General features: G+C 41.3%; 1 protein-coding gene across 2 annotated transcripts; it reads right to left on the bottom strand.

The window, feature by feature from the left end:
* Nucleotides 1-10,605: 10,605 nt before the first annotated feature.
* On the bottom strand, nt 10,606-22,948 carry MSANTD3 (Myb/SANT DNA binding domain containing 3). Of its 2 annotated transcripts, none has more exons than XM_054284903.1 (3): nt 22,930-22,948; nt 16,295-16,740; nt 10,606-14,988 (listed from the first exon to the last, which is right to left on the bottom strand). In XM_054284903.1, the coding sequence occupies exons 2-3, from the start codon at nt 16,707-16,709 to the stop codon at nt 14,579-14,581; spliced, it is 825 nt and encodes a 274-aa protein (XP_054140878.1). In that variant the 5' UTR covers nt 16,710-16,740; nt 22,930-22,948; the 3' UTR covers nt 10,606-14,578. The 2 variants fall into 2 exon arrangements, with proteins under 2 accessions (XP_054140878.1, XP_054140877.1); XM_054284902.1 differs by lacking the exon at nt 22,930-22,948 and adding an exon at nt 22,151-22,289.
* Nucleotides 22,949-23,056: the final 108 nt, after the last annotated feature.

Here is a 23,056-nt window from a genome sequence, read left to right as displayed (position 1 = left end):
GAGGATCTCACCTGCAATGTGTTTCCCTTGTTCTGGTTTTGTATTAAACCCACAAAAGCCTAGAATTTAGTGGAGTGGAAGTAGCCAAAGGATGTGGAAAGCCTTGCTCGCTCTTACTCAGCTTGCAAGCAAAGTACAGCAGGCTATTTATAGGCAGCGTGCAACACTGATTTCTCCAGGGAAGTGATTGATCATCTCTTAGTGTAAACCAGCCCCTCACCGGCTCGCCCCGAAACGAAATAGAGATGCTGCCTTGGTTTCCAACACAGAGGAGGAGATAAATTTTAAACCAGCCCCGTCCGTGGCAGCGGCATCGCCGACCCTTGCGCAGCATCCTTGGAGCCCCTCTCCGGGGAGAGCTCGGTGGGTGCCGGGATGCCCGGGGGATCCCCAGTCCCGGCGGCGCCCCTGGAGCCGCTCGCACGGAGCAGCTTTCCCGCTCGGGGCTCGCAGGCGTCCCGGGAGAGCGGCGGGCCGGGGATGCTCCTGCTCCTCGGGAGGAGCCGCCTTCCCGCCGGGAGCTCCCGCGGCCCCGGCCCGCGGCTGCCGCCCGCTGGAGGGAGCGGGCAGGGCGGGGGACCGGGCTCTGGAGTTTCTTCTTCTGCCGCCCGCTGCCTCTGGGTCGAGTTACCGCATCTCCTGGAAAGGCACCTGATCTCGGCGGAACGGCATCGGGACGAGGAGCAGCCCCAGTTACCTGCGAGGCAGGTTGGCTGCCCGTCACTTCTCATTCTCAGGATTACTCTGCTAGACCTCCTCTTCTTTTCCTCCCCCCTAATTAAAAAGCCGTTCAGCGATCTTTTTATTCCTGAGGGGATTTATTATGCAGTCAGCTCATACTAGTTCACCAAATTCCAATTTACAACCCCAAATGACGACTCCCATTACGATGGCTGGTATAAGACATCCTCTCTCACCCATGGCATTGAGAGCTCCCATCAGCACCCTCACCTGTTCTGTTTCAACATCGGTGTGAAATGTAGGTGTGAGGTCCAACAATATTTTGTTGTTGCACTCCCCAAGGCTACGTGGGAAGGCAGCACTTCAATGTCTTACCACCATCCAACCCTTATGTCTCTTTTTAATCCTTTCTGCTGGTGCAAGCCCTTAGGAGCCCCTGTTAGATGCCTGCCCCAGTGATTCAGAAACACTACTGGCACTGAGTGTAGGCTTTTCCCTGTGGCCTCTGCACGTCAGTTCCAAATTCAGAGTTTTGTCTTTGCTTTGAGATGCCTTTGTAAGCCAGCCCATCTCACAGAACAAGCCAGGCTGTATCATGAATATGCCCTGCCCAGTCCCCTCTTTCTTGGGAATGTTGGTGCCAGCTGTAAATGACAATGATGATTTACGCATTTCCTTCAATATTATTCCTGCTACTAATGCTTGTGGAACAGCTCTAGAGAAATCTTTGATCAAGAACTGCTTTTCAAGTGTTTTTATGCCTATCAGCTAAGTAGATTAAAGGCCATTTAATATAGACTGTTTCTTTTCCATAAGTCATGCTAGACCGAAGCAAGGAGTTTATCAATACTCATGTGATTTTTATCAGTGCTGTTACCTTTTCTAAATAATAATTCTGACTTTGCCTAAGAACAAAACCAGATTTATTTGATAAGGTTGTGGGTTTTTTCTGTAGAAGGGACACTAATTACACACATCTTTCCCTCATGACCCTTTTTTCAACCAGCAGCCACCAATGGGCCTCAAGGTTTCAGAATTTTCCCAGTCTTTCAAGCTGAGTACCAGTTGAGCACTAATGGTCAGCCATTATTCCTTGGACTTTTGGGACAAGTGTCCTGCACATTTTAATGAAAAAACCCCAACTGTCCAAGTCTGGTCTTTCCCTCTAGAAGAAATTGAGTGTTCTCTTTTTGTAGAAAGGACTATGGGATTCTCAGCCATCCTCATACGACAAGAAAGCCATGACCCATGAAACAATATCTCACTGCTTTCTAAATACATAAGGTACTAATACTTTCAATATTTTCCTTTTTTGTATCAGTAACAATTTACCACTGGCATATACTAATAGGAACATACAGTTTAAAATTTTAAGTGATGTTGGCCTCTGTCTTGTATACCTCAGAAACTCTCTTCTTGTATTTAGGACTGCTGGTCAAGACTTCTTTTCCTACTATTTACTACTGATGAACCTCATTGGCTTCTTGTCTGTATTTATTACTATCAATTTTCATTTCCTTCTGTTTGATAAACAATGCTCTATGCCAACAAGTTCATTTATTTCCACTTTGAAGTGAACTCTGCTTGTGTTGTTTTCTTCACTTTGTCACTACGAAGATGAACTGCGAAACCTCTCAACCCAGCTGGTTTAGAAATTAAAGTGTTTTGCTAGTAGTGTGGTAGTGAGTCACGTCAGGGAACCGGCCAGCTTTATAACCATTTGTCATATGAGGTCCTTCAGTTCATAGTTTTACCTTTGTCGCGGAACATTCAAATTATCTGGAAAAAAAATCCTGATTATGGCCTACTGTGCTGAATCTTGTAGATTTTATTACAAGGAAAAACTGTTGAGTTTGATGGTTTCACCAGCCACAAACTTGGTTCCTTCTGTTCAGGAATCCAAAGTGGCAAGATAAAGGTTGTAGACAGAAACCTTCAAACCTGTCTTTTGCTGTTCTGTGGTCACATTCTGGAAATCTTTTTTAAGATGAAATGATTTGAGGAGAACTCTGCTGGCCAAAAGCAATCATCTAGCAAGAAGGTTTTTTTAACTTAGTGGAACTATTCCTTCTCTTACTGAAAATGAGTCAGCAAAGAAGAGTTGGAAAAGAAAAACTGCAAACTGTTTTAAGTGAAGAGTGTCTGCTTGAAAACTATCAAAGTGAAGTTCTGTCCTTACTCCTCTATATAATTATTCTATACTTGCTCTTTTCTTTCATATCTCAGGAAAATATTTGTGGTCTTCTGATCAAATGCACTGGAAGAGAATTGCTGTTCTTTTTCTGGATCAATTAAAAGCCAGCCTTGTGTTTCTGTAAGAGAAAAAGATTAAATGACCTATTAATATTATTAGCCCTTATCTTATTTGAACCAGATTGAAGATCTCTGACCTCCTAACTCAAGGTTATATATGGAGAGAGAGGCCAGCAAGCTAAATGGCAGCTTTAGAGCTGATCATGAAAAGTATTTCTTAAACCTTGGTTATATTTGGAACACATTGTTACTTATAGTTTACACAAGTTCAGAAATATCTTGAACAGATTTCTACAAGAAAAATCCAGTGAAGATCATCATATACAAAATTCCACTAAGGTCTCACAGACACTCTACCTCATGGAGCAGTGCATGCTGTGAAATATTGTACACTCACATTTATTTTAACAATATACAGGGCAGATGCTAAAATCCCCTTTTGTACGTAGGACACTAGATTAGATGGAGTTGTGGCCTAACCCAGAACAGCTTTTGCATAGTCTTATGTACATGAATCCATGTCTCCCTACAGCTGAATCCCAGCTCCTCTGGGATGGGCATTGGAATACTCATTATCAGGTTCTACATGTGGCACAGACAAGACACCATTGGAAAACTGCCCCATGCCAGCATAGCTTTCAGCACATATTGCCTGTGCAGGAAACCTGTAAAAGCAGGGAGAAAGGTCAGGTTATCCTTATCCACTTACTGCTCTCCTTCTCCTCTCCTTCCTTCTAAGGACTCAGCCTTGTGGGTTTTCAAACCCCACTGTTCATCCTGCTGCTCATGGGTGGCACAGACCTTGGCTTTCTTGCATGTATCACAGCATGGTTTAGTTTCCTGGATTTCTACATGGTCTTTGAACTGAGATTATGAAGGTGCTCTTAGTAGGAACCAATTCTTTTCATTGCCCAGCTGTGCCTGACACAGACTGTCCAGAAGCAAACTGCTGCTGCTTGACTCGAATTCAAACCTGGTCAGCCAACAGGTCTACAGTGAGAGGAATCTATGACGGTATCAGCACTTAATCAAACCAAACATAAAGTTCTGTGGTGAATATGTACAACAGGCCCCACGAGCAGCACTTTCTCCCACTAAATCTGGCAGTGCAACTAAGAAAGTTGCTCTGTTCCATGCTGTTGAGTGGAGTTTAGTTTAAGAGACAAAAATAGCACAGTTGTGTGTAAATTAAATGACATTATTTGAAAACAACTCTGAAAGAATGGAGACTAAAAATCTCATCTAATTAATGTGTAACAATAGATGATGATTTATTGACTCCTCTGTGAATATACAGTTTCTATTGGCAATATTTAGATATGTTTTCTCAGAAATTCATAATTATTTATGTTTAGTAATTTATGATTAAACATTGTACAAGAAACAAGGCACTAAAATGTACAGTTAGTCATCCTTATTACATATGCCTGGAGTGTCAAACATACAGTACATTCCCCTGGCTAAAACAATTATCAAATTTCTTCCCCCAATGGTACTTCTTGTTGAAGCCATGAGAATATATGTACTTGAGGGTCCTACTTTTTCTCCTTTTACTCACTGTTTCTGTAGGGAAAACAAAGAATTTGCTATGAATATTAGCTACACAATAAAGATAATGAAAATTACATTCATCACATTTCTAAGGACTCAGACATACTATGAGATCCTTACAGATCCTTCAAACTATAATATGGGTAATTTTTATTAATAAAAAAAAACCAAACAGCAGTACAAATAAAATTTGTTTAAAGGTGCAATTACAGAAACTACTTCCACGCACTCCAGAACCAGCTCTGGTGGTGTCTGAGGCACTAAAATACTAAAACAACACTTTACAACAGGTGAGATGACTGAGCTGACACCATGCTAGGAAAATCAGATCAACCTAGTGGCTACCACTTGGCTAAAAAGATCTTAATGGTGTATAGTTTTAGCACAATTTAAAAAGCAAACCCCAGAAAAAACTGTTGCTACTAAAGGGCAAAGACCACAAGAGATACCATCTAATACTCCATTAAAATACTTAGTATCAGAAGGAGTGATACATGCTCAAGTATCTTATGGCAAACAGTCCAGTACTTAAGTGCTCATTCTGTTTCAGGTGCTTGCTGATCGTAAGAACAGGCATGAAAAAGTGTAATTTTACATATTGTTAAAATACAATGGAATTCAAGGTCCCATACAACACCATGTAAAGAAACAGTGGTTTCCTAATTATTTGACCATTTATACAAAAAGACAATGAAAAGTGCCTAGATTCAGGTTTCCTCTTGAGATTCTCAAGCTCCTATGATGGCAGTATTTTAGAGATCCAATTTTTAATGCCTCTGCATTTGGACTGCAGTGATCCTGAGCCTCCTGAGCACACATGGAAAGATAACCACTTTCAGAGGTTTTCAGAGGATCTCTGCAGTATCCTTAATCAAACAAATTCAGGTGCAAATTCAGCACTAGTGGAATATACATGCAAAACGGGAAGATTCTGCTGGATAAGATAAAGTGATGGTGGAGAAAGAAATACATGACTCAACCTCAAATACTACCCTTGGTCACTGCAAAATTCAAGTGAAAGTTTCTTTTTCAACTTGGAGAGATAAAACTTCTCAAAATATGGCCATGTCTTGGTTTCAAAAGACAGGTGCCTGCTAAGGAAGGCAGGAGCCCCCCCTGAAGTGGAAAATGTAAATCCCTTCCCTCCAAATTGCTTTAAATTTTAAATTAAGGGGCTCTCGGGCAAAAAACATGGGAGCAGGAAATAACAGTTCTTTACTAGGGAAGAAAATTTAAAAAGATAAAATAAACAATGCAGTGAACTAAACAACACTGACAGAGTCAGAACAGAACCCGACACCCTGTGGGTCAGGGTGTTGGTAGCAGTCCAATTGGAATTGTGGTTGCAGTCCTCCTGGAGTGTCAGGTGTGGTTCTGTTGGAGCAGGGGTCCTGTAGAAAGGTGTAGTCTTCCTCTGAAGATCCAGTGGAAGAGGCAGCTGTTCCTCTGGGAAATCCAGTGGAGGAAGCCAGGCTGTGTTCCAGAATCTCAAGATTATATCTGGGTAGCAATGCTTGGCTCCTCCCTCTGGGCGGAGGATGCTCTGGGATGCTCTAGTTCTTATCAGTCACGCAGTGACATCCAATAGCCTGTTATCAGCAGATGTCTCCTCGGAGGGAGGAGTGGTTGTGGAAGAGATAAAGAAAAGTGCCCACTTAGAAGACAACTGCCATACAGATGGCAAATGGAATAGAATTTGCTTGGCAATCCAGGACAGGCCACCATTAATGTATCATCACAAGGTGGTAGCACTAGCAGAGACGTCCATAAGACATTTGAAAACATATTATCTCTTAAAGTATTTCCTCTTCTCTGGTACTGTAAAAATAATGCTGTTAAACTGCACGAATTTCTGGAAGCAAGAGGTTCTTCCTCAGCAATGCCAATCAGTCAAAAACCCAGCAGGCCAGCACCTCTGAAGAACAAGCCCTGTACACATGAGTGCTGCTCGATGGTAGAACAGCTTGGGCAGCTTGTGACTGGAAATTCAGAAACACAACCACAAAAAGAAGGCCACGAGTAGGGCTATGCCTTTAGGTCCGTGGGAAGCAGGACAGACTGGAATATCACTGTATTTGCAATTACTGATTGCCAGAACTTTTTCTTCAGCTACTGTTGTAAAATGTTATAGCCTCAAGAAAATGAAGATCAGATCTCTCACCATTTAACCTTAAACTTTTGAGAAAAAGTGGAAAGTATAAACAAATGCAAAAGTTCACATGTAGCTGAGAATACGAAATATTACAAAAAATGTAATTGGTTTATATGTAATATGTTTATTTGGTTGAATTTATGTATATATTTAAGTGGGCATGGATTAAAGCAGTTGGCTTTATTTTTTTATATTATTTAAGAATGCTGACAGAAAACTGCACCTGCCAGACTGAAGTTGTGTTAATTTATTGCGCTTGGTAATTGAACACTGACAAGGCATAATTTTAAGTTGCCCCATGATTTGGAACATTTTAATGTACAACAATTTAAAAAACCAATTGTTTACCACCCAAAGCCAGTTTTCTGCATCACTAAAGTTGCCCACAGCTGTCCTATGCCCTTACTTGTGTTTGAAGCTGTGGCAGGATATGGGATTAAATTTGCTGTGCTGTGGGGCTTCAGCCACTTGTGTCTATGCTGGGTGTAAGAGAAGGGCCTAAGTTTAAGCCAGTCTTGTCCCACACCTGATGTTCTCAGCCTGGCTCCCTGACAGCACACTTGCACTGGATTTACAGAAGTAGAGCTGGTGGCATTTGGACCAGATTGAGAGCAGAGATCAACACATATCTACTGAGGCCATGGCATGGTGTAGAGAAATTTGCTGGCTTCAGTGGGATTGTGGAAATATAAACTGGAAGTAGGCAACTTATTTATCAGTCTACTAGAGGAGTAAAAGCAAGATTTACCCCATAAGACAGTGCTTTAACTGGCTGAGACAAAGCACTGTTGTGATCATTTATTTATTATACCTTTAAATTTGCCACCTTACCAGTTTTAGAAGGCACCTCAGTGATACAGTTAGCAGTGATGGTTGGCCTTACTGGCTAAAAACGCCTATTTTTTTTTTTTATTCAAATACATCCACCACCGCTGATTTGGTAACTGGAAAAGATGCCGGACAACTTGAGAATGTGAGCACCTTGCCATGGTTGAACTGGCACCACCGTGTGGCCAAGCATATCCCAGCAGGAGTATTGCATTTGAGGTAAAGAGCATAAAATCAGCAGGGTAAGATTTCTTATGCTCTCAGCCACCAACAGAGTGCAACTTAGCGTCCATTTCAGCCTCAGAGCCCTCCTGCAGGCCAGCAATTGGAAGCAAATTAAGTGCATTTTGGAAACCACCGTTGCTTTATTTGGCAAGGACTTCTCATTATGCTTCATTTGAGACATAAAAGTTGGAGGTAAGGCAATATTTGTATTGGATATTATTGTTCCCAAAGCACAGGTTGAACCTCTCTATTAGGTCAGCAGTGATACCTCCCAGCCTGCCAAAATTTCTGCCCTGGTTTAAATACCAAATTCATCACATCACCTCCCTAATTTGCACTTTTCAGAATCTCAGTATTTATAAAACCTTTTTTCAGATAAATGGAATTTGTGTTGTGTGTGTCAATTCAGACTTCCTACAGTCCATGGGATTGGAATTCAAATAGTTCTAAAGCCAAGCAGTTCACTGGGCTGAAGGAGTGATCAGTGGGACCACGTAGGTGTCTAACAGAACAAAACGATTTTTGGCAAAGCTTTGGTGAGAGTAACAGGTCAAATTTCAAAACTCCACGATTTAACAGAAGCAAGATTCCTCCCCTCCCCACATAATTGCATGACACTGAATGTGTGGCAGGAATTTATATGGGCAATTCAGCTGGTCCATTCATGGCTTAGTACATAATTTCAGGGCATAACTCAAAGAAAAGAAAAGGCATCTCTACATGACCAAACAATGGGCAGAGCTTGAGCAGCTCATATGGCAACTTGTAAGTGCCATATAAAAAATAAATTACCACTAAATAGGCATATAATTTCAGTTTCAGGTTCTGGTCTCTTCAAGAACAGCCTCTTATAGCTGAGAATGAATATCTGAAGATTTGTGGAATACAATTAATCTCAAGTTCTGCTGAATACAAACCCACTTAAATTCTCTTGGCAAACATATTTGATTAATGAGGTGCTCTAACAGTTGGTTAGAGACTGAAGCACACAACTACTCTGAAGCTGGACTGAACAACAAAAGAGAAACAAACAATCTTAATCAACATTTTAAAAACTCACCTAAATAAATTAAGGACAATCTACAAATCTATCTTGACTTATTTCTGTTAAAACAGAGACTTGTTTCCCTAAATACATATATGTCTAGTGTAGGCTTTGTATCTTGCCAGCTCTTCATCAAGAAGGGAACAGATTGTTTCTAGCAATTTGAGTGCTTAATTTTTTTTTGTTCCTTTTACATTTTTTGTGTGGCTGTTTTGACAGATTAGAAGGTTTGGCAAAAATACTTCTTGATTCCTTCTTAGAGAGGTTGACCGTCTGATGAGATTCATCCACACACTCTCCTGAATACAATAGTTTTACAACCCACAGCCATGGAGTGGACGACTTTTTCCTGCTCCTTGCTGTGTATCCTATGCCATTTGCAGACTATGTGCTGGACAGATTTCACGTGGCTTTCCACAGTGCATGTGTGTCTGGATAATGTAGTCTTGGAAAACTTTCCAACAGCAGTTTTACAAAGAGTGAGGTCTAATAACTCTGGTGGGATTCCTACTTGAAAGTAGCTACTTTTCTTATTGTCAGGCACTTATGAATGCTATGATAGAGGTGTCCAGAGTCTCAAAGGAAAGAGAAGTGAAGACCATGAGGGGAAATTGTTTGACATGTGTGACAACATTACCTCTTGAGACAGCTAAAAGCTGTCTTCACTTTGACTCATTCTGAAAACCAGTCTTTTTTTATTTTTCTTTTTGACTTTGCAAGTTTTTAATTTGTTTTTAACGTGACTGATGGTGTTGTCAGATGCCTAATCCCTTCACCATCAGAACAGTAAAATTTTCAGAGCCTCAGCTAGTACATTTCTATTTTATAGCTCTAGTTTTAGGTCCAGCAATCTGTCCACATTTCTATGTGCACCTTAGATATCAGAGAATCAAGCTGATCATCAGCACAGAAGTCAGTCTGTGATACCAGAAACAGAGGCTACTGCTAGCTTTCACTGGAAAACATATTATCCTGTTTTTATAGATGGCAACCAATGGTCATCTTTCTTTTTATCAAATGAACAAAATTCAGGGAGAGTGATGATGAGTGAATATAGAGTCAAATATCTTGAGAAGAAACAGAAAAATAAAGTGGGAAGACAAGTAATTCTCTTATGAAAGCAACTAAGGTACATCAGACTTTTAAAACTAGCAAGGTAGCTCAAAATATGAAATCACAGGACTACCTGTGTGGGACTTGTCTGGAAAAAAAATCAGTTAGATGTTATTTTAAGATTTACATGTAATTCCTCTACCCACAGAGTAGCAAAATACAAATCTGTAGCAGTTTATTATTTCAATGTCATAATGAGAAAAGTACCTGAAAACATGATGCTACATGATACTACATGAATGTGTGGTTGTACAGACTGTAACCACAGAGATTCAGAACAAAACTGGAACATTATAATGCAAGTGGGGAAGAAAAAGGAAGGAAAAGGACACATAAAAGCTACTGTAACTACAACCAGAAAAAAAAATGCAAAAGATCATTGAAAATACCTATGCAATCATACAAATACTTGGGAGACTGCTAAAATTTGGTACAGAGATGAATGCTCATTAAACAAAATTCAGCACAACATCCTCAGGTGCATTATATGCTCAGAAAAGCCAGCCCTCAGCCACTCGTCTTTCTCTGGCCACAGGGCTACAATAAGAAAATTGCAACACTGAGTAGCAATAGTTCAAAGTCTGAGTGCTGAGCCCAAAGTCAGAGGGCTGAGCTCAGCAACACCAGGTGCACCTGCTCTGTAAGGATCACTTCTCTGAGCAGTGCCTGGGGAGGGCTGTGTTTTCAGCCCTGCCTAAACACATCTCTGCAGTGTAGGAAGGAGCTTCAGAGAGAGGATCTGTGGCAAGCAGCTCTGGTGATAAAGCAGCCTGGGCATTGAAAGAAGTAGAATAGATGTCAGGATAGGTTGTTTGTCAAGGTAAGAAATTTCATTTGAGGAAGCTGTGAAAGGCTTCCACTGAGACTCCTCAACTACCAAGGAAGAAGGAAGATTTTAACCAGGAAACCTCAAACCTAACTTCTGCAGAACCCCAAGGATTTAGGAAGAATGAAAACCAACTACACAGCTTCAGCATCTGCATTAGCTCTGGTCCTGAAGAAGGACATCATGTCACAGACTGTCCTCCCAAATTACACGGAGCTGGAATGGAGGAAGTACTCCTCTTCATTTCTTAGTCCTAACCTCTCCTCAAAATCCTCAAATATGTGTCCTAGCCTGCGTGCAGAATCCAGAATGTACTGGCAGCTGTGTGGAAAGGGTAACTAACCATGCTTTCTGTGGAAAGGGAAGGTGAGAACCCATTCATGTTTAAATGCTGTGATACAGGCAGTCTGGGCAAGAGAAAGGAAAAAGGAAAACACATGTATCTGAATTAAACCCCCTGCTCATATTGCTGGTTAAAAAACTAACAGTGAACAGAAACATAAGGAAAAAATGCAGGAGGAAAAAAAAAATCAATACATGAAAAATTTATACTAGGCAAGAAATTAGATTACCTTCAAGGAAAGACAGCACCTGGAGCTAGGTTCATATTAATTTGGGGACCATAAAGGAATTTATCACACCTTGTCTAGAAGGCCCTTGTTTTCCTTCATAAGAATACAGAGGCTGAGAACAATGGCCACCATGTATGTGGTACACATGCTTTTGTATGGAGTTAAGAAGGGATCATTTTGTCCTGTGCATCTTTTAAGTTCATTCCTGACAAAAAGTTTTATAGCAAATCCAAAAAAGAACAGGCATATTCTTCTTAAAATACTGCTGTATTCTATCTGTGGAAAAACCTGGAGAATATGCATCTATTCCTTGGCCAAATGGTTAACAGGAAAACACAATTATGTGAAAGTATTTGAATGCTGTAAGCTAGAAAAAAGGAGAGAGAAACAAATGGACATACTGTCTGAGATGGCTGTATTACATATAAGAAATGTCAAACACAAGTAAAGATAAACTCTACTACCAGAGGGAGCAATTGCAACAACAGTAAAGGCAAAAGTAATTTCTCAAGCAATTTCAATTCCATCACATTGATCACTTTATAAAGCCAAAGTATGGCAAGGAGATACATTACTTCCTCCTGTTGATCTTTTACCTTTTTCTATGTTTGTCACCCAATTTTACATCAACCAACACTCAACTACAAATGGGAGAGCAAGAGCCTGTGTCACCTGTGCACGATCTATTGTCCGTACCACAAAACCATCTTGTATAATTTATGTTAGGTGTAACATTCCCATTCTTCCCCTATGCATGTAATGATCATTACTTCTTTCATACCTTTATCTTGGCTCTTTCTAATATTTCTCTTATGATCTGCTTTCTTGTAAATAGAACCTGAATTAAAAGGGTCTATTGTTTGGCCTAAGAACTATAACTTTTGGTGTCAGAATAAGAAAATATACCAAGAAGCAAGGCATTATCCACTTAGCACAGTTCGAAAACATGCTTATTTTAAAGGATTTTTAAATATAAAAATAAAACAATCTTTCACGACCAATTATATAACTTCCAGGAGTTCAAGCTACCCTTGTCTCACATGTTGTGAGATCCTCTCTATTTCATCATTTTCACAGGGCTATCTAGACCTGGATTGTCTCTATTCTTGCCCTCTTCACAGGGATGAAATTGTCTCCATTCATTACCTTCTAACACCTGGTTTTAATTTACTTTCACTTAGAATGAGCGCAGAAGGTGAAGACAAGTATATTAATTGGTTAAGACAAATGTCTTCCCTATCCTTTTTTTCTGGATGGTGCCTGAACAATTGTCACAACCAGTCAAACTGACTCATCTTCCAGACCACAGAATGCAATCTCAGAACAAGGTCCTTACTTCTGTTTACTTTTCTTTTGCCTCTACTGTTATTATACCTTCCAAAGTGTTTTCATTCAGCAGAAAAATAGAAGTGCCCATAGCAACATCCTTCTTTGGAATTCCCGCACTTTCTTCACACAGCCAATTTATAAGAATATTGAGTTTGTGGTCAAAAAGATCTGTCTTCAGATTTCACCCAGGCCCTATTTTTTAATCTTGCAGCAGCCCAGCATATTTTTTTTCTCTGTCATATGAAATGAGTTGTTATAAACAGCTCCCATTGTGATTGCTGGTTTTAGCACATTTAAGGAAGTAGCACAGGTACCACACTGTTAACCACAGCGAGTCCTGTGGTTGATAATGGCAGTGCTAACAAAGATGAATCACCAGCAGTGAAAGCAGGTCAAAAAAACCATACACACACACACACACACACACACACACACACAGAACCCTACTCAATCCAAAACAAAACCAAAAGGAACTCACTCCACCAGAAAGGATATCCAGGGAAAGAGATAGGAGTGTAGCTGGGAATGTATGCCTTGTAATATACTCCACTTTGAACACATGCTCACAGTATGGACTTGCCCTCAGGAGTCATGATCTGAAAATACTTTATTGAATAATGTGATACTCAGATTTTTCAATGAAAATTTATGGTTTTGTTCATTTTTCTCACTGCTTCAAATGATGGTTGTACACCTTCCTGTAAAACAGGTTTTCAAACACCAGAAGTTCTTATGAATCCTTGTGGGGTTCTGCGTTTCACATTTTCTTAACTCTTGCCCCACTAGAATAAATGATTGCCAGAGTAAAGATTATTTTCATTTGTGCTTTCCTACTATCTATCATTCTGGACATCCAAAATCTGTGGGGACTTTCATGTGAATGCCTTCATACAAATCATGTCCATCACCCCTCACTGACAGCAAAGGCAAGAAACACACCACCATAACACACAGGACAGAACAAAACAAAACAGAACAGTGCTTCAAGACAGGAATGATTCCCTTGAACTGCTTTCCACCCTACGAGAAGGAAAAGAGGGTGAGTCTTAGTCTTTTCCTCTAGCTAAGGAGAAATAATCAAGCTAGCTGCTACACCATCAAGTATTGCATAGGAAAATAGAGGGAGACTTTGCCAATGGACTGGCTGGCTCACTGCATTTTGAGAGCTTTGTGAATTCTTAAAAAGCTCTTCCCCTCAGAATGACTTCAGGAGAACAGCACACAGTGCTGGAAGCAGCATTTGAGCCTCCTGTTGGGGTATTCTACTTCAATACAAGATGGGCCTAGAAATAAAAGAAAAAGCACAATGGTTTTTGAGGAAGATGTCACCTTCTTTTTGACTTCACAAGTGTCAAGGCTCGAACAACTGGAGGGCCATTCCACAACCATCCTCTCAGTCAGCCAGCCATTACTGTTCTTCAGGAGAGGGCTGTTACTACAGTGGCCCTCTTGCTACATCCTTCATTTTCACATCTTCTATGAAAAATAAGTTATGGACTGTATTAACCATCTTATTTTCCCTAAGCTTCAGCATAATGTTCCAACTAATAGCTGTCCATCACCTTTTGTCTCAACAGCAGAGAGCAACTCCAACCCTTGCCTTCATGTGGGAAATGGCAGATAGGAAGAGATAGAAATCATACAAACACTACAGCCTGATGTTTAAAGCTGTTAAGTTTTCTTAAGAACTCCCAATGTAAGAATACCCAGAGTACCTTAAACTTCACAAGGATCAAGGGTGTTCTGAGAGGAAAAAATATGTTCACATTTTAGAACACTGTGCATGTGTGTGAGTTACACAAATCAGAACTACCTACAAATAAACAATAGTTCTCCTCTTGGTGAACTATACCACTGTTTCCCTAAACATTAAGAGTCATAGTGTGTTCACTATCAGCCAGGCACCTATCCTGTCACTGTACATTCACAGTAGGAAACCCTCTTTCCAGTGCGTGTTACTCATAAATGTGCTAAATCAGACTGACTCTCTGCCCTTCTATGTTCTAAGGTGAATTAGGAAAGGGTCTGTTATAGGATGATACAGGCCATTCTTTTGTAATGGTCTGCAGTTTTCTCTCCCAATACATTTTCTTTTTATTTAGCACTTCCATTTTTATCCTGTGTTCTTCTTCAGCCATCTCACACTCTCTTTCTATTTGCTGAATCTTTGCCACATGAACTTCATTCATTTGGATTAACTGCAGTTGCAAAATCGACATTTGCTGATGATGTTCTTCCTCATGCATCTTTTTCAGAGCACTTTCCTGAGATGCTTTACTTCTGTAGTTCTTATCTGCTGCTATTCTGACATCAGAACACGAAGGCTCAGGCTGGGAGGTGCCTTCACACACTGGAAAGTGTACCAGCTCTTTGTCTTCATCACAAAGTTCTCTGTTGGACACAACAAATGACTCTGCAAACAAAAAGAAGAAAAAGTGTTATAGTATTCTTTTCTTCCTTCAAGAAACAGAAATGTGATAATATAAGTTACTGACATGTGCATATAAAACTTGTGCTCCAGTAGCAAAGCACAGCAGCCACTACATAATGCAGTTCTGCTGCAGAACACTAAGGGCATAATGGGCTGAACAGAACCACTTGGGGCTCTGTTGAAAGACTTCCAAGGCTACAGTGGGAGTTTAAAGGACTAAAGTGATTGCAGACACTTGTAAGTGGACACCTAAATTTAGGTGGCTGAGCCTGGAGCTAAACCTTAATGCAGCCATTTAAGCTAAATCTATATGTGACTTGCAATATTTTCTGAAAGGTCTGAGTGTCAGGTGAAGCTGTGTCAACATGAATATCAAAAGATTGAGGGAATAGTAGGAAGAGCACTTTTTATTCTTTCCTTATCTCTGCTGCAGATGTTGTAAATACAGGAGTGTATATTTTTAGGAAAAAATCACATTATTCTAACTTTGAGAAGGCTCTACCATTTCTTCTGAAATAAAAGAGACTATGCAGGGAACAGAATAGTTATCACTGCAAATGAGGGTCTCAAAATACATTCCTATCCAAATCCCAATGACTAATTATGGTAAATACAATTATGAAAGAGACATTCTAAGAATGTTATCTAACAATGTAGCTGCTGTTGTCTTTTGAGCAAGGACAGTCTTCTGTGTGAGATCCTGTGTGAGACATAATAAAATTTGCAAGAAACTTGTAGCCACCCTCCCTCCTGGTATTGAATTATTCCTTCTGAGTATGTTTGCCAAACAAAGAAGAATGCAGAATTTAACTTTTTCAGAAAGGCCATTCTCCAGTGTGGACTGCAGCATGAAATGTGGCTCCACATACTCTTTTTAGTTCTTGGAAACAAAGGAGGAAAGACCACTGGGAACTCTTGCAGCAGGCAATTGTGTATCAATTTGCTGCTGGTAGTTTTTGTTTGTTTTTTTTTAAACCAGCAAAATGATACTTTAAAAATTATAACGATATCCTTGGGACTGTGCTCTGGAAAGCCAGCATGATAGCAACTGTGATGCTTGCCACAGAGCAGCAGATATGTCAAAAACAGATGAAAAAAATCTGTAAAAAACCTCACACCCGTTTAACTTCTGTAGGCCTTGGGAAATACACACAGCCTGTAATATCATAGCTCTGAAATTACTTTTTATATCCAGCAGTCACAGCTAAGTGGAGAGATTTGAAAAAGAATCACTGGCAAAATCACATACAAAGCAATATTACTTGCATCATTACAGCAACATTTATACCTTGACTAGAAGCATCAGGCTGATATTCAGAGTCTTCTTCTGGTGGGCTCTGCAAAAAGTACATTTGCTCAGGCATTATGCTTCCAATCTTCTCCTTCCCTACGATGTGAGTATTTATAAGTGGACTAATACTTCTTTTTACCTTCTCCCGCCTCTCATGTGCCATTATCTTTTTTGTCCGTGCCTTGATATTTTCCCAGCATTTCTTTAACTGTTTGAAGTCTCGCAGTGATACACTGGGCTGTGAGTTATATTCATGAGCCAGGGCTTGCCAGGTGCGTTGTTTCAGAGCAATAGTTCTTGCATCGCTTTTTTTACATTCCAGCACGTATTTGTATTTTTCAACTAATGCAAGCAGCACACTCTTCTCCACTTCTGAGAAGTACTTAGCAGGCTTTATTATTTCGTTTTGCATTTTCTACTGTTTCTCCAAGAAGCCAAAATTCCTACAAAAACAACAATGAAAAAAAAAGGAAAAAAACCAAACATAAGTTAAAACTGATTGCAGTATCAGGATTGTGATCAATTATGTTTTCTAGAATAGCTTGTGAATAGTTCTAGAGTACATAATGGAATGATCAGGTAAGATAAAATACAATTACATGCTGGTTTGTGTTGCCACTTCGGTGGATACACAGTGCCAGCAGTATACTATAATGAACAGTTGTCTTTGTTACAATTTGACTGGATACATAATACACAGTATTTACTTAGTATCTTGCTTTTAATATCTTGTTTTCCTGTTCATTGTGCTTTTTCACTCCCAGAAAGTTTTCCAAGCCCTCAAGCTAGGAACAAATTTCAAAACTCAGCCCTCGCTAGCTCCAGGTTTAGGTCTGAAGCCACCTTCAGTATGCTTGGGTTTTTTATTTTTTTGGTATAGAAAATATCCTCTTCTCTCCTTGCTGATTGTGCATAATAATTTCTCCCATCTCTCTCCAATATTTCAAAGATGTATGAGCAATGATAGCAAGAAGTTGTCCTTTTAAAGACCTGTCAGCTCTGTTCTCCCCCATACTCCATGCCTTCCAGGCTGATACCCAACAGGCATCAGGATCCTGACCTGTATTACAATATGGAGAGGCAGCAAGAGTTGCAAGGAGGCAAGAAATAACAACAGAAACCAACCACGTGGAAGGCACAGGTCCTTCAACCTTGACTGCTGGCCCTGCACTTGTGATACTTCCTTGTACTTGTGCTGCTGGTCACTCAGGAGCCAGCAAACAGGCTGAAAAGGGTTTTGGCCTTAACACAGCCTCTGCTATACACTTACACCATGTCAGCAACCACCTCGCTTCTGAAGCCCAGCACTTACGTAGTCAATAGGAAAGAGTTAACAACATATGGCTGTGAAATATATTTTATTTTTGCTACTTCTATCTTTTCACACTTTTCTCCCCCTTCTTTTCTGCTGTAACTGTGTAGCCCAAATTACTTTTAGATTTTGGGCAGAAATGCTGCCTAGCTCTCATTTCTTTTGTTTTTAATCATTAAACCCAGTGATACATTTATAAGACAATTGCTTCATATTCCCAACAGTCTAGGACTCTCCCAAAATGAAATTTCTAGTCTTTTGCCTATTGTTTCTACTACTTTTCTCATAACGTTCCTTGATGGTGCACTAGATATCACCATCAGGTTTCCTCTTCTCAACATATTTTTCCTTAACTCCACTGCACTAGGACTTTGTTCCATCCTTTCCTCCAAACATCTTAGTACTTAGTTATTCCCATCTCTTTCAGTAAAGGTAACTACTTATATTTATAAAGAAAGCTAACAGACAAGATCATATCGCAATGAAAACCTAAGCCTGACATAAAAACAGTGGCTCTCTTGAGTAGCCCATAAAATTAGACAAAGCCCAGCTGTCCTGGTTTCAGCAGGGACAGAGCTCATTTTCTTCCTGGAGGCTGGTACAGTGCTGGATTTTGGATTTAGAGAGAATAACGCTGATAACACATGGATGTTTTAGTTGATGCTCAGTGGTGCTTATTCCAAGTCAAGAATGTTCAGTTCCCCATGCTCTGCCAGAGAGCAGGTGCACAAGAAGCTCTGAAGGAGCACAGCCAAGGCAGCTGATCCAAACTGGCTAAAGGGATATTCCATACCATAAAATGTCACTTTCAGTGTATAAATGAGGAGGGAGTTGGCCGAGACCTGCAGGCGGTGAGCAATTGTATTGTGCATCATTTTTTTCTCTTGAGTTTTCTTCCTCTCTTTCTCTCTCTTTATCTCCCACTCTCTCTTTTCCACTACAAGTATTATTATTGTTACTATATTTTATGTTGTTTCAATTATTAAGCTGTTCTTATCTCAACCCACAAGTTTTACTTTTTTTTCTGATTCTCCTCCCCATCCCACTGGGGGCAAGGGGTGAGCAAGCAGCTGCACAGTACTTGGTTGCTGGCTGGGGTTAAACCATGATGCCAGCAAAACAAAGGAGTCAAAGAACAGGGAACACAGTGGAAAAAAGCCTGGAATAGCAAAACTGAAGCAAAGTGAACAGAAGCCAGTAACAGTGTAGGTCAAGCCAGCAGCTAAGTTGTACCCCTTCTGAAAAAGGAGCAAACACTTGGTTTGTACCTTCTGTCAGTGCTTGTCTGGGTTATTTCTGGGCACCTATGTGGGTCCTGCATAGTCACAGTTCTGCTCTCTCTTACCAAATCCTGGTGCCACAAGGACATGGGAGAGCTGAAGTTTTTGCAGCAAACAGGATCTAGGGGACTAAGGGAAAGATCCATAGGAAAACAAAATGCAATAGTGCTACTGCTCATAGAAGAGCTAGTTTATTTTACATGAAAGCAAAAGGAGGAAGAAGGAAGAGAGTTGGGTGGCTGAGTTTAAGGAAGACAGTTTTTTGATCCAGTATTTCCTCTGTCACACTGTGTCAAGTTATTTTTTATGGCCTGTGAAAACTTAAGTCACCCCCCACATTGGTGACAGGAATTCTTAAACAGCTATAAACCCAAAGAACAAACTAGGTGTAAGTAAAGAAACTTCTTTCATTGCATACCAGTCATTACAATATATAGGTCTAATAGAGGTGTACAGCTGCTTCAGGAATTCCTCAAATAAAACACAAATTAGGAGAAAAAAAAAAAAAAGTAGTTAGGAAATTGACATCCTAGCAAAGATACTGAAAACTGGCAAGTTCACTTCATGAAACCACTCTGAAAACATGTAAGATAAAATAGACCTAGAATGGAATAGTGTATCTACTAATCCATTTTACTTCCATACTTATTGCACCACTCCAAACCATTCAGTTGCTTTGGACAGATGCTGAAATGAAATTCTTGGGACTAAATATTGGTTCTGTATCTCAATTCCACCAAGGAATGGGATGCAATGCAGTCCCATCAGCAAGTTGTGAGGCCCAATACCTTATGATCCTGAAAAGCCAGGATCACTCCATGTGATCAGAAAGGACTGATTCTACCATCTGCTGATACATGGAAATCTTACTTCTAGTTTTGAAAAGGTGAGAGAGCCTCAAATGAAAAAAAAATCACTACATGTTTATGTATAGAAAATCCCTTTATTTAGAAAACCAGGATTTTCAGAACTTTGGAGAGTACATTCAAAAAGTTAAACAATGTTACTAGGATCCCAGGTGCTAAATATCTAGCTCCACAGACTAGCCATCAGCTGGGTCAGTAAATCAGTGATCAGCTGATGTCACTAAATATCTAAAACATTTACAAATATGACTTCTGATATATTAAAACATTATGTACTAGAATAAAAGCTCATCTTTCATAGATGGAGCAAATTTAAGTATAATTTTCATACCACACTATCATTTACTTCTATTATTTTTACTGTTGGAGCTTCTGAGATCCCCAGCTGTAAGTTCAAATTCTAAACATTAAAGAATGGAAAGATAAGTCCTACTCTGAGAAGAATATATTGGGCTTTCCTTCCACTAATCACATTCCTAGTAATTGTTTCCCAAACAGACACATTGCACTTGTGTCCTTTCTTTCTGTGAAGAACCCACGATTATGATCTAGGATGCGTAAAGGGACTCAAGAACTGGTGTGGGCAGTCTAATACATAGAAGAAAAGAGTTTTGGAAGACTCTTCTCAAGATCTTACATGCTTAACCTACTTTCTTCAATGTATTAAAGCCCATTTGCAATGAGGTGAAGAAAAAAGCTCTCTGAGATGTCAGGACAAGTTAGAATAGCAAGAAGTTGTGTCAGAACGCCACCATGTATTTATATTCACCTCTTTTTTCTTTTTATATTATTCACCTTCCCTGTATATTATTCACCTTCTTGCAGCCCACTGGCTCCTCTGCAGAATATGAGAAAGGACTCACAAGCCCACAGAATTTCCATTTTGAGGCTAAACAGTCCTTCCAGGACATATGCCTGGGATATATTTTAGCAGGATCTGTGCTGAAATAAAAGTAGTTTATTGTGCATAGCTCATCTCGTAAACTGGATTGATTTGTGTGGGCACAAGAGGACAGCTGCAGAGTAAATTCTAAGAAACAAAGACTGGAAAGCTTCTCCCACTCTTACAGGTGCCTAGGCTCCAAGACACATGCAGCAGGAAAGCCTTTTATCCTAAATATCTTCTCCTGGTAGGACTCAATTCACAACTTGCCTTAAAGCAGTGTCCTAAGCATTTGTCCTCTCACACAAACCTCTATAGCTTTAAGATAACAGAAGTATCTCTCAGCTCCTCATCTTTACTGTGAAATGTTGTGCAGCATTCTTCTTTTAAAGGCTGTAAGAAATGTGATGTGATCTGCTCGAAGAATAGCTTGAAAAAAAAATTACAGAAGTTAGGAAAAGCACATCTGTCCATAAATATGTCACACAAATGCATTATTTTGCTTGCACACATCTAAACAGACACCCAAGCTCCAATCAGTTGCAAAGAAGCACAATAAAAGGGGAAAAAAATTGGTTTAAGTTGGCATGTGTGAGCATTTGTAGTCCATGAAATGATTTTTAGGCACAAGAAAATGCAGAGAAAAAGTTATGGTGGAAGACTTATCCCAAATGTTAAAAAGATTACACTAACCAAATCCAAAGAAAAGAGTTTGTTAGCAAACTGTGATAACTTATGGGGTGAAAATGAAGTGCACTGACCAATGCCAACAGAATTACTACCAGAAATATTCAAAGATTGATAAAAATAAAATGTATATCTCTAACTTCAATTGCAGGTGAAGCTCTAAACATAGCCAGTAATTAACAACACTGGAAACCAAACATAATTCTGTCCTTTTCATCCAGTGCTTGAGGACGAAAGAAAGGCATGGAAATGCAATGACCCAAACTAGTCACAACAGGTTTGTATTTCATTTGAATGACAGAAGCAGCAGTAAACAGTGTTCTTCTTCCTCAAATGTTTCCTTGGTTTTCCTCACCAAGCTTCCATCAGTGTTCCAGGCCTGACCCTGCCTACCTTGAGACTTGAAATCACTAGGTAATTAAGAGCACATTGCAAATATGAATGAGATCTATACAGACAATGTGTTTTAACCAGATTTTTAAAAATCCCACCTCCTCGGGTGCTTGCCCCCTACGCTTTAATACAAAATAAATAGTTATCATGGATCATCCAGCAAACAAACAAGATCATCTATTAGTAAAATTCACAGTACTTTACCCAAACGTTTCCTGTCACATTTTATATAGTTATACACGGAAATGTATTAATATATATATGTGCCGGTACCATATTACACTATAGATACACACAGATTTTAAGCGGGTCATCCCGCTACCTATGGAGGACATCCAAAGCACTTCCCGCAAGCAAGGTAATGGACGCAGGTTGTTATTCCGAACGACTGCCTGAAATCCACCAAAAATAGGCACAATACAGGAATCCTACCAGACTCTCCCGCACCCGAACTTCTCAAACATTAACTCGAGCTTGGTGGGCTTTTTCTAATCTCCTCGCTAGCTCCTCTTCTGCCTGCAGGAGGACGGAGAGCGGGTCCGGGCTGCACAAAGGCGGCCGCTCCCCGCCGGGCGGGCGCGGGGGCTGCGGCGCGGTGCGGGCGCATCAGCCGCGGCGGCGGGGGGGGCTCGGCCGCCGTCACCCAGCGCCCGCGGGGACCAGCGCCGGCGGCGGCGACAACCCCACCCTGCGGCCCCGCGGCTCCTCGTAACAAAGCGCCTCTCGCCTCCCTCCTTCCCTCCCTCCCTGCTTCCCCGCCTCCCTCAGCTCCCCGCCCGCAGGCCGCCGACACCGCTCCCTCCAGCTCCCCGCAAACCCCGCGCTGGATTCCCGCCCGCCGCGGCGCCGGCCTCTCCCGCGGGGGACACTGCTGTGCCACGGGGACACCGCTGTGTTCCGCCGGGACACCGCCGTGTGCCGCGGGGACATCCAGCCCGGGCGATCCCGCGCCCGCAGGTGCGGCGGAGCTGTCGGAGGCGGCCGCGGGCAATGCGCGTATGTGTGTTGTGGGGAGCGGCGTGCGAACACCCGGCGGCCACCAGGAAGGGGGTGGGCAGCTCCTCCTGCACCGGACACAGCCCGAGTTCCCGGGACGCACGTCCCTAGCGCGGCGTGCCCATCCGCATCCCGATCCCGGGGCCCCGGAGCGGAGCGAGGATTCCCCAATCCCCGCCCCGGTGCGGCGGCCGCGGACCCAGCTCGGGCTTTACCTCCGACAGCGCCCGGCGGCCCACGCGCCTGCGCGCCAGCGCCCCCAGCGGCGGCCGCGGGAAGAGCCGGGAGCTGCCGCGGCCGCCCCGCTCCCGCTCCCGTTCCCGATCCCGATCCCGTTCCCGT

The sequence above is a fragment of the Melozone crissalis genome, unplaced genomic scaffold (genome assembly GCF_028551555.1).
Source record: "Melozone crissalis strain CALT ecotype California unplaced genomic scaffold, PUWL_Pcris_2 ptg000042l_1, whole genome shotgun sequence".
Lineage (NCBI taxonomy): Eukaryota > Metazoa > Chordata > Aves > Passeriformes > Passerellidae > Melozone > Melozone crissalis.
Note: the sequence above shows the minus strand (reverse complement) of the source record. Positions and strands in the feature narration are given on the sequence as shown.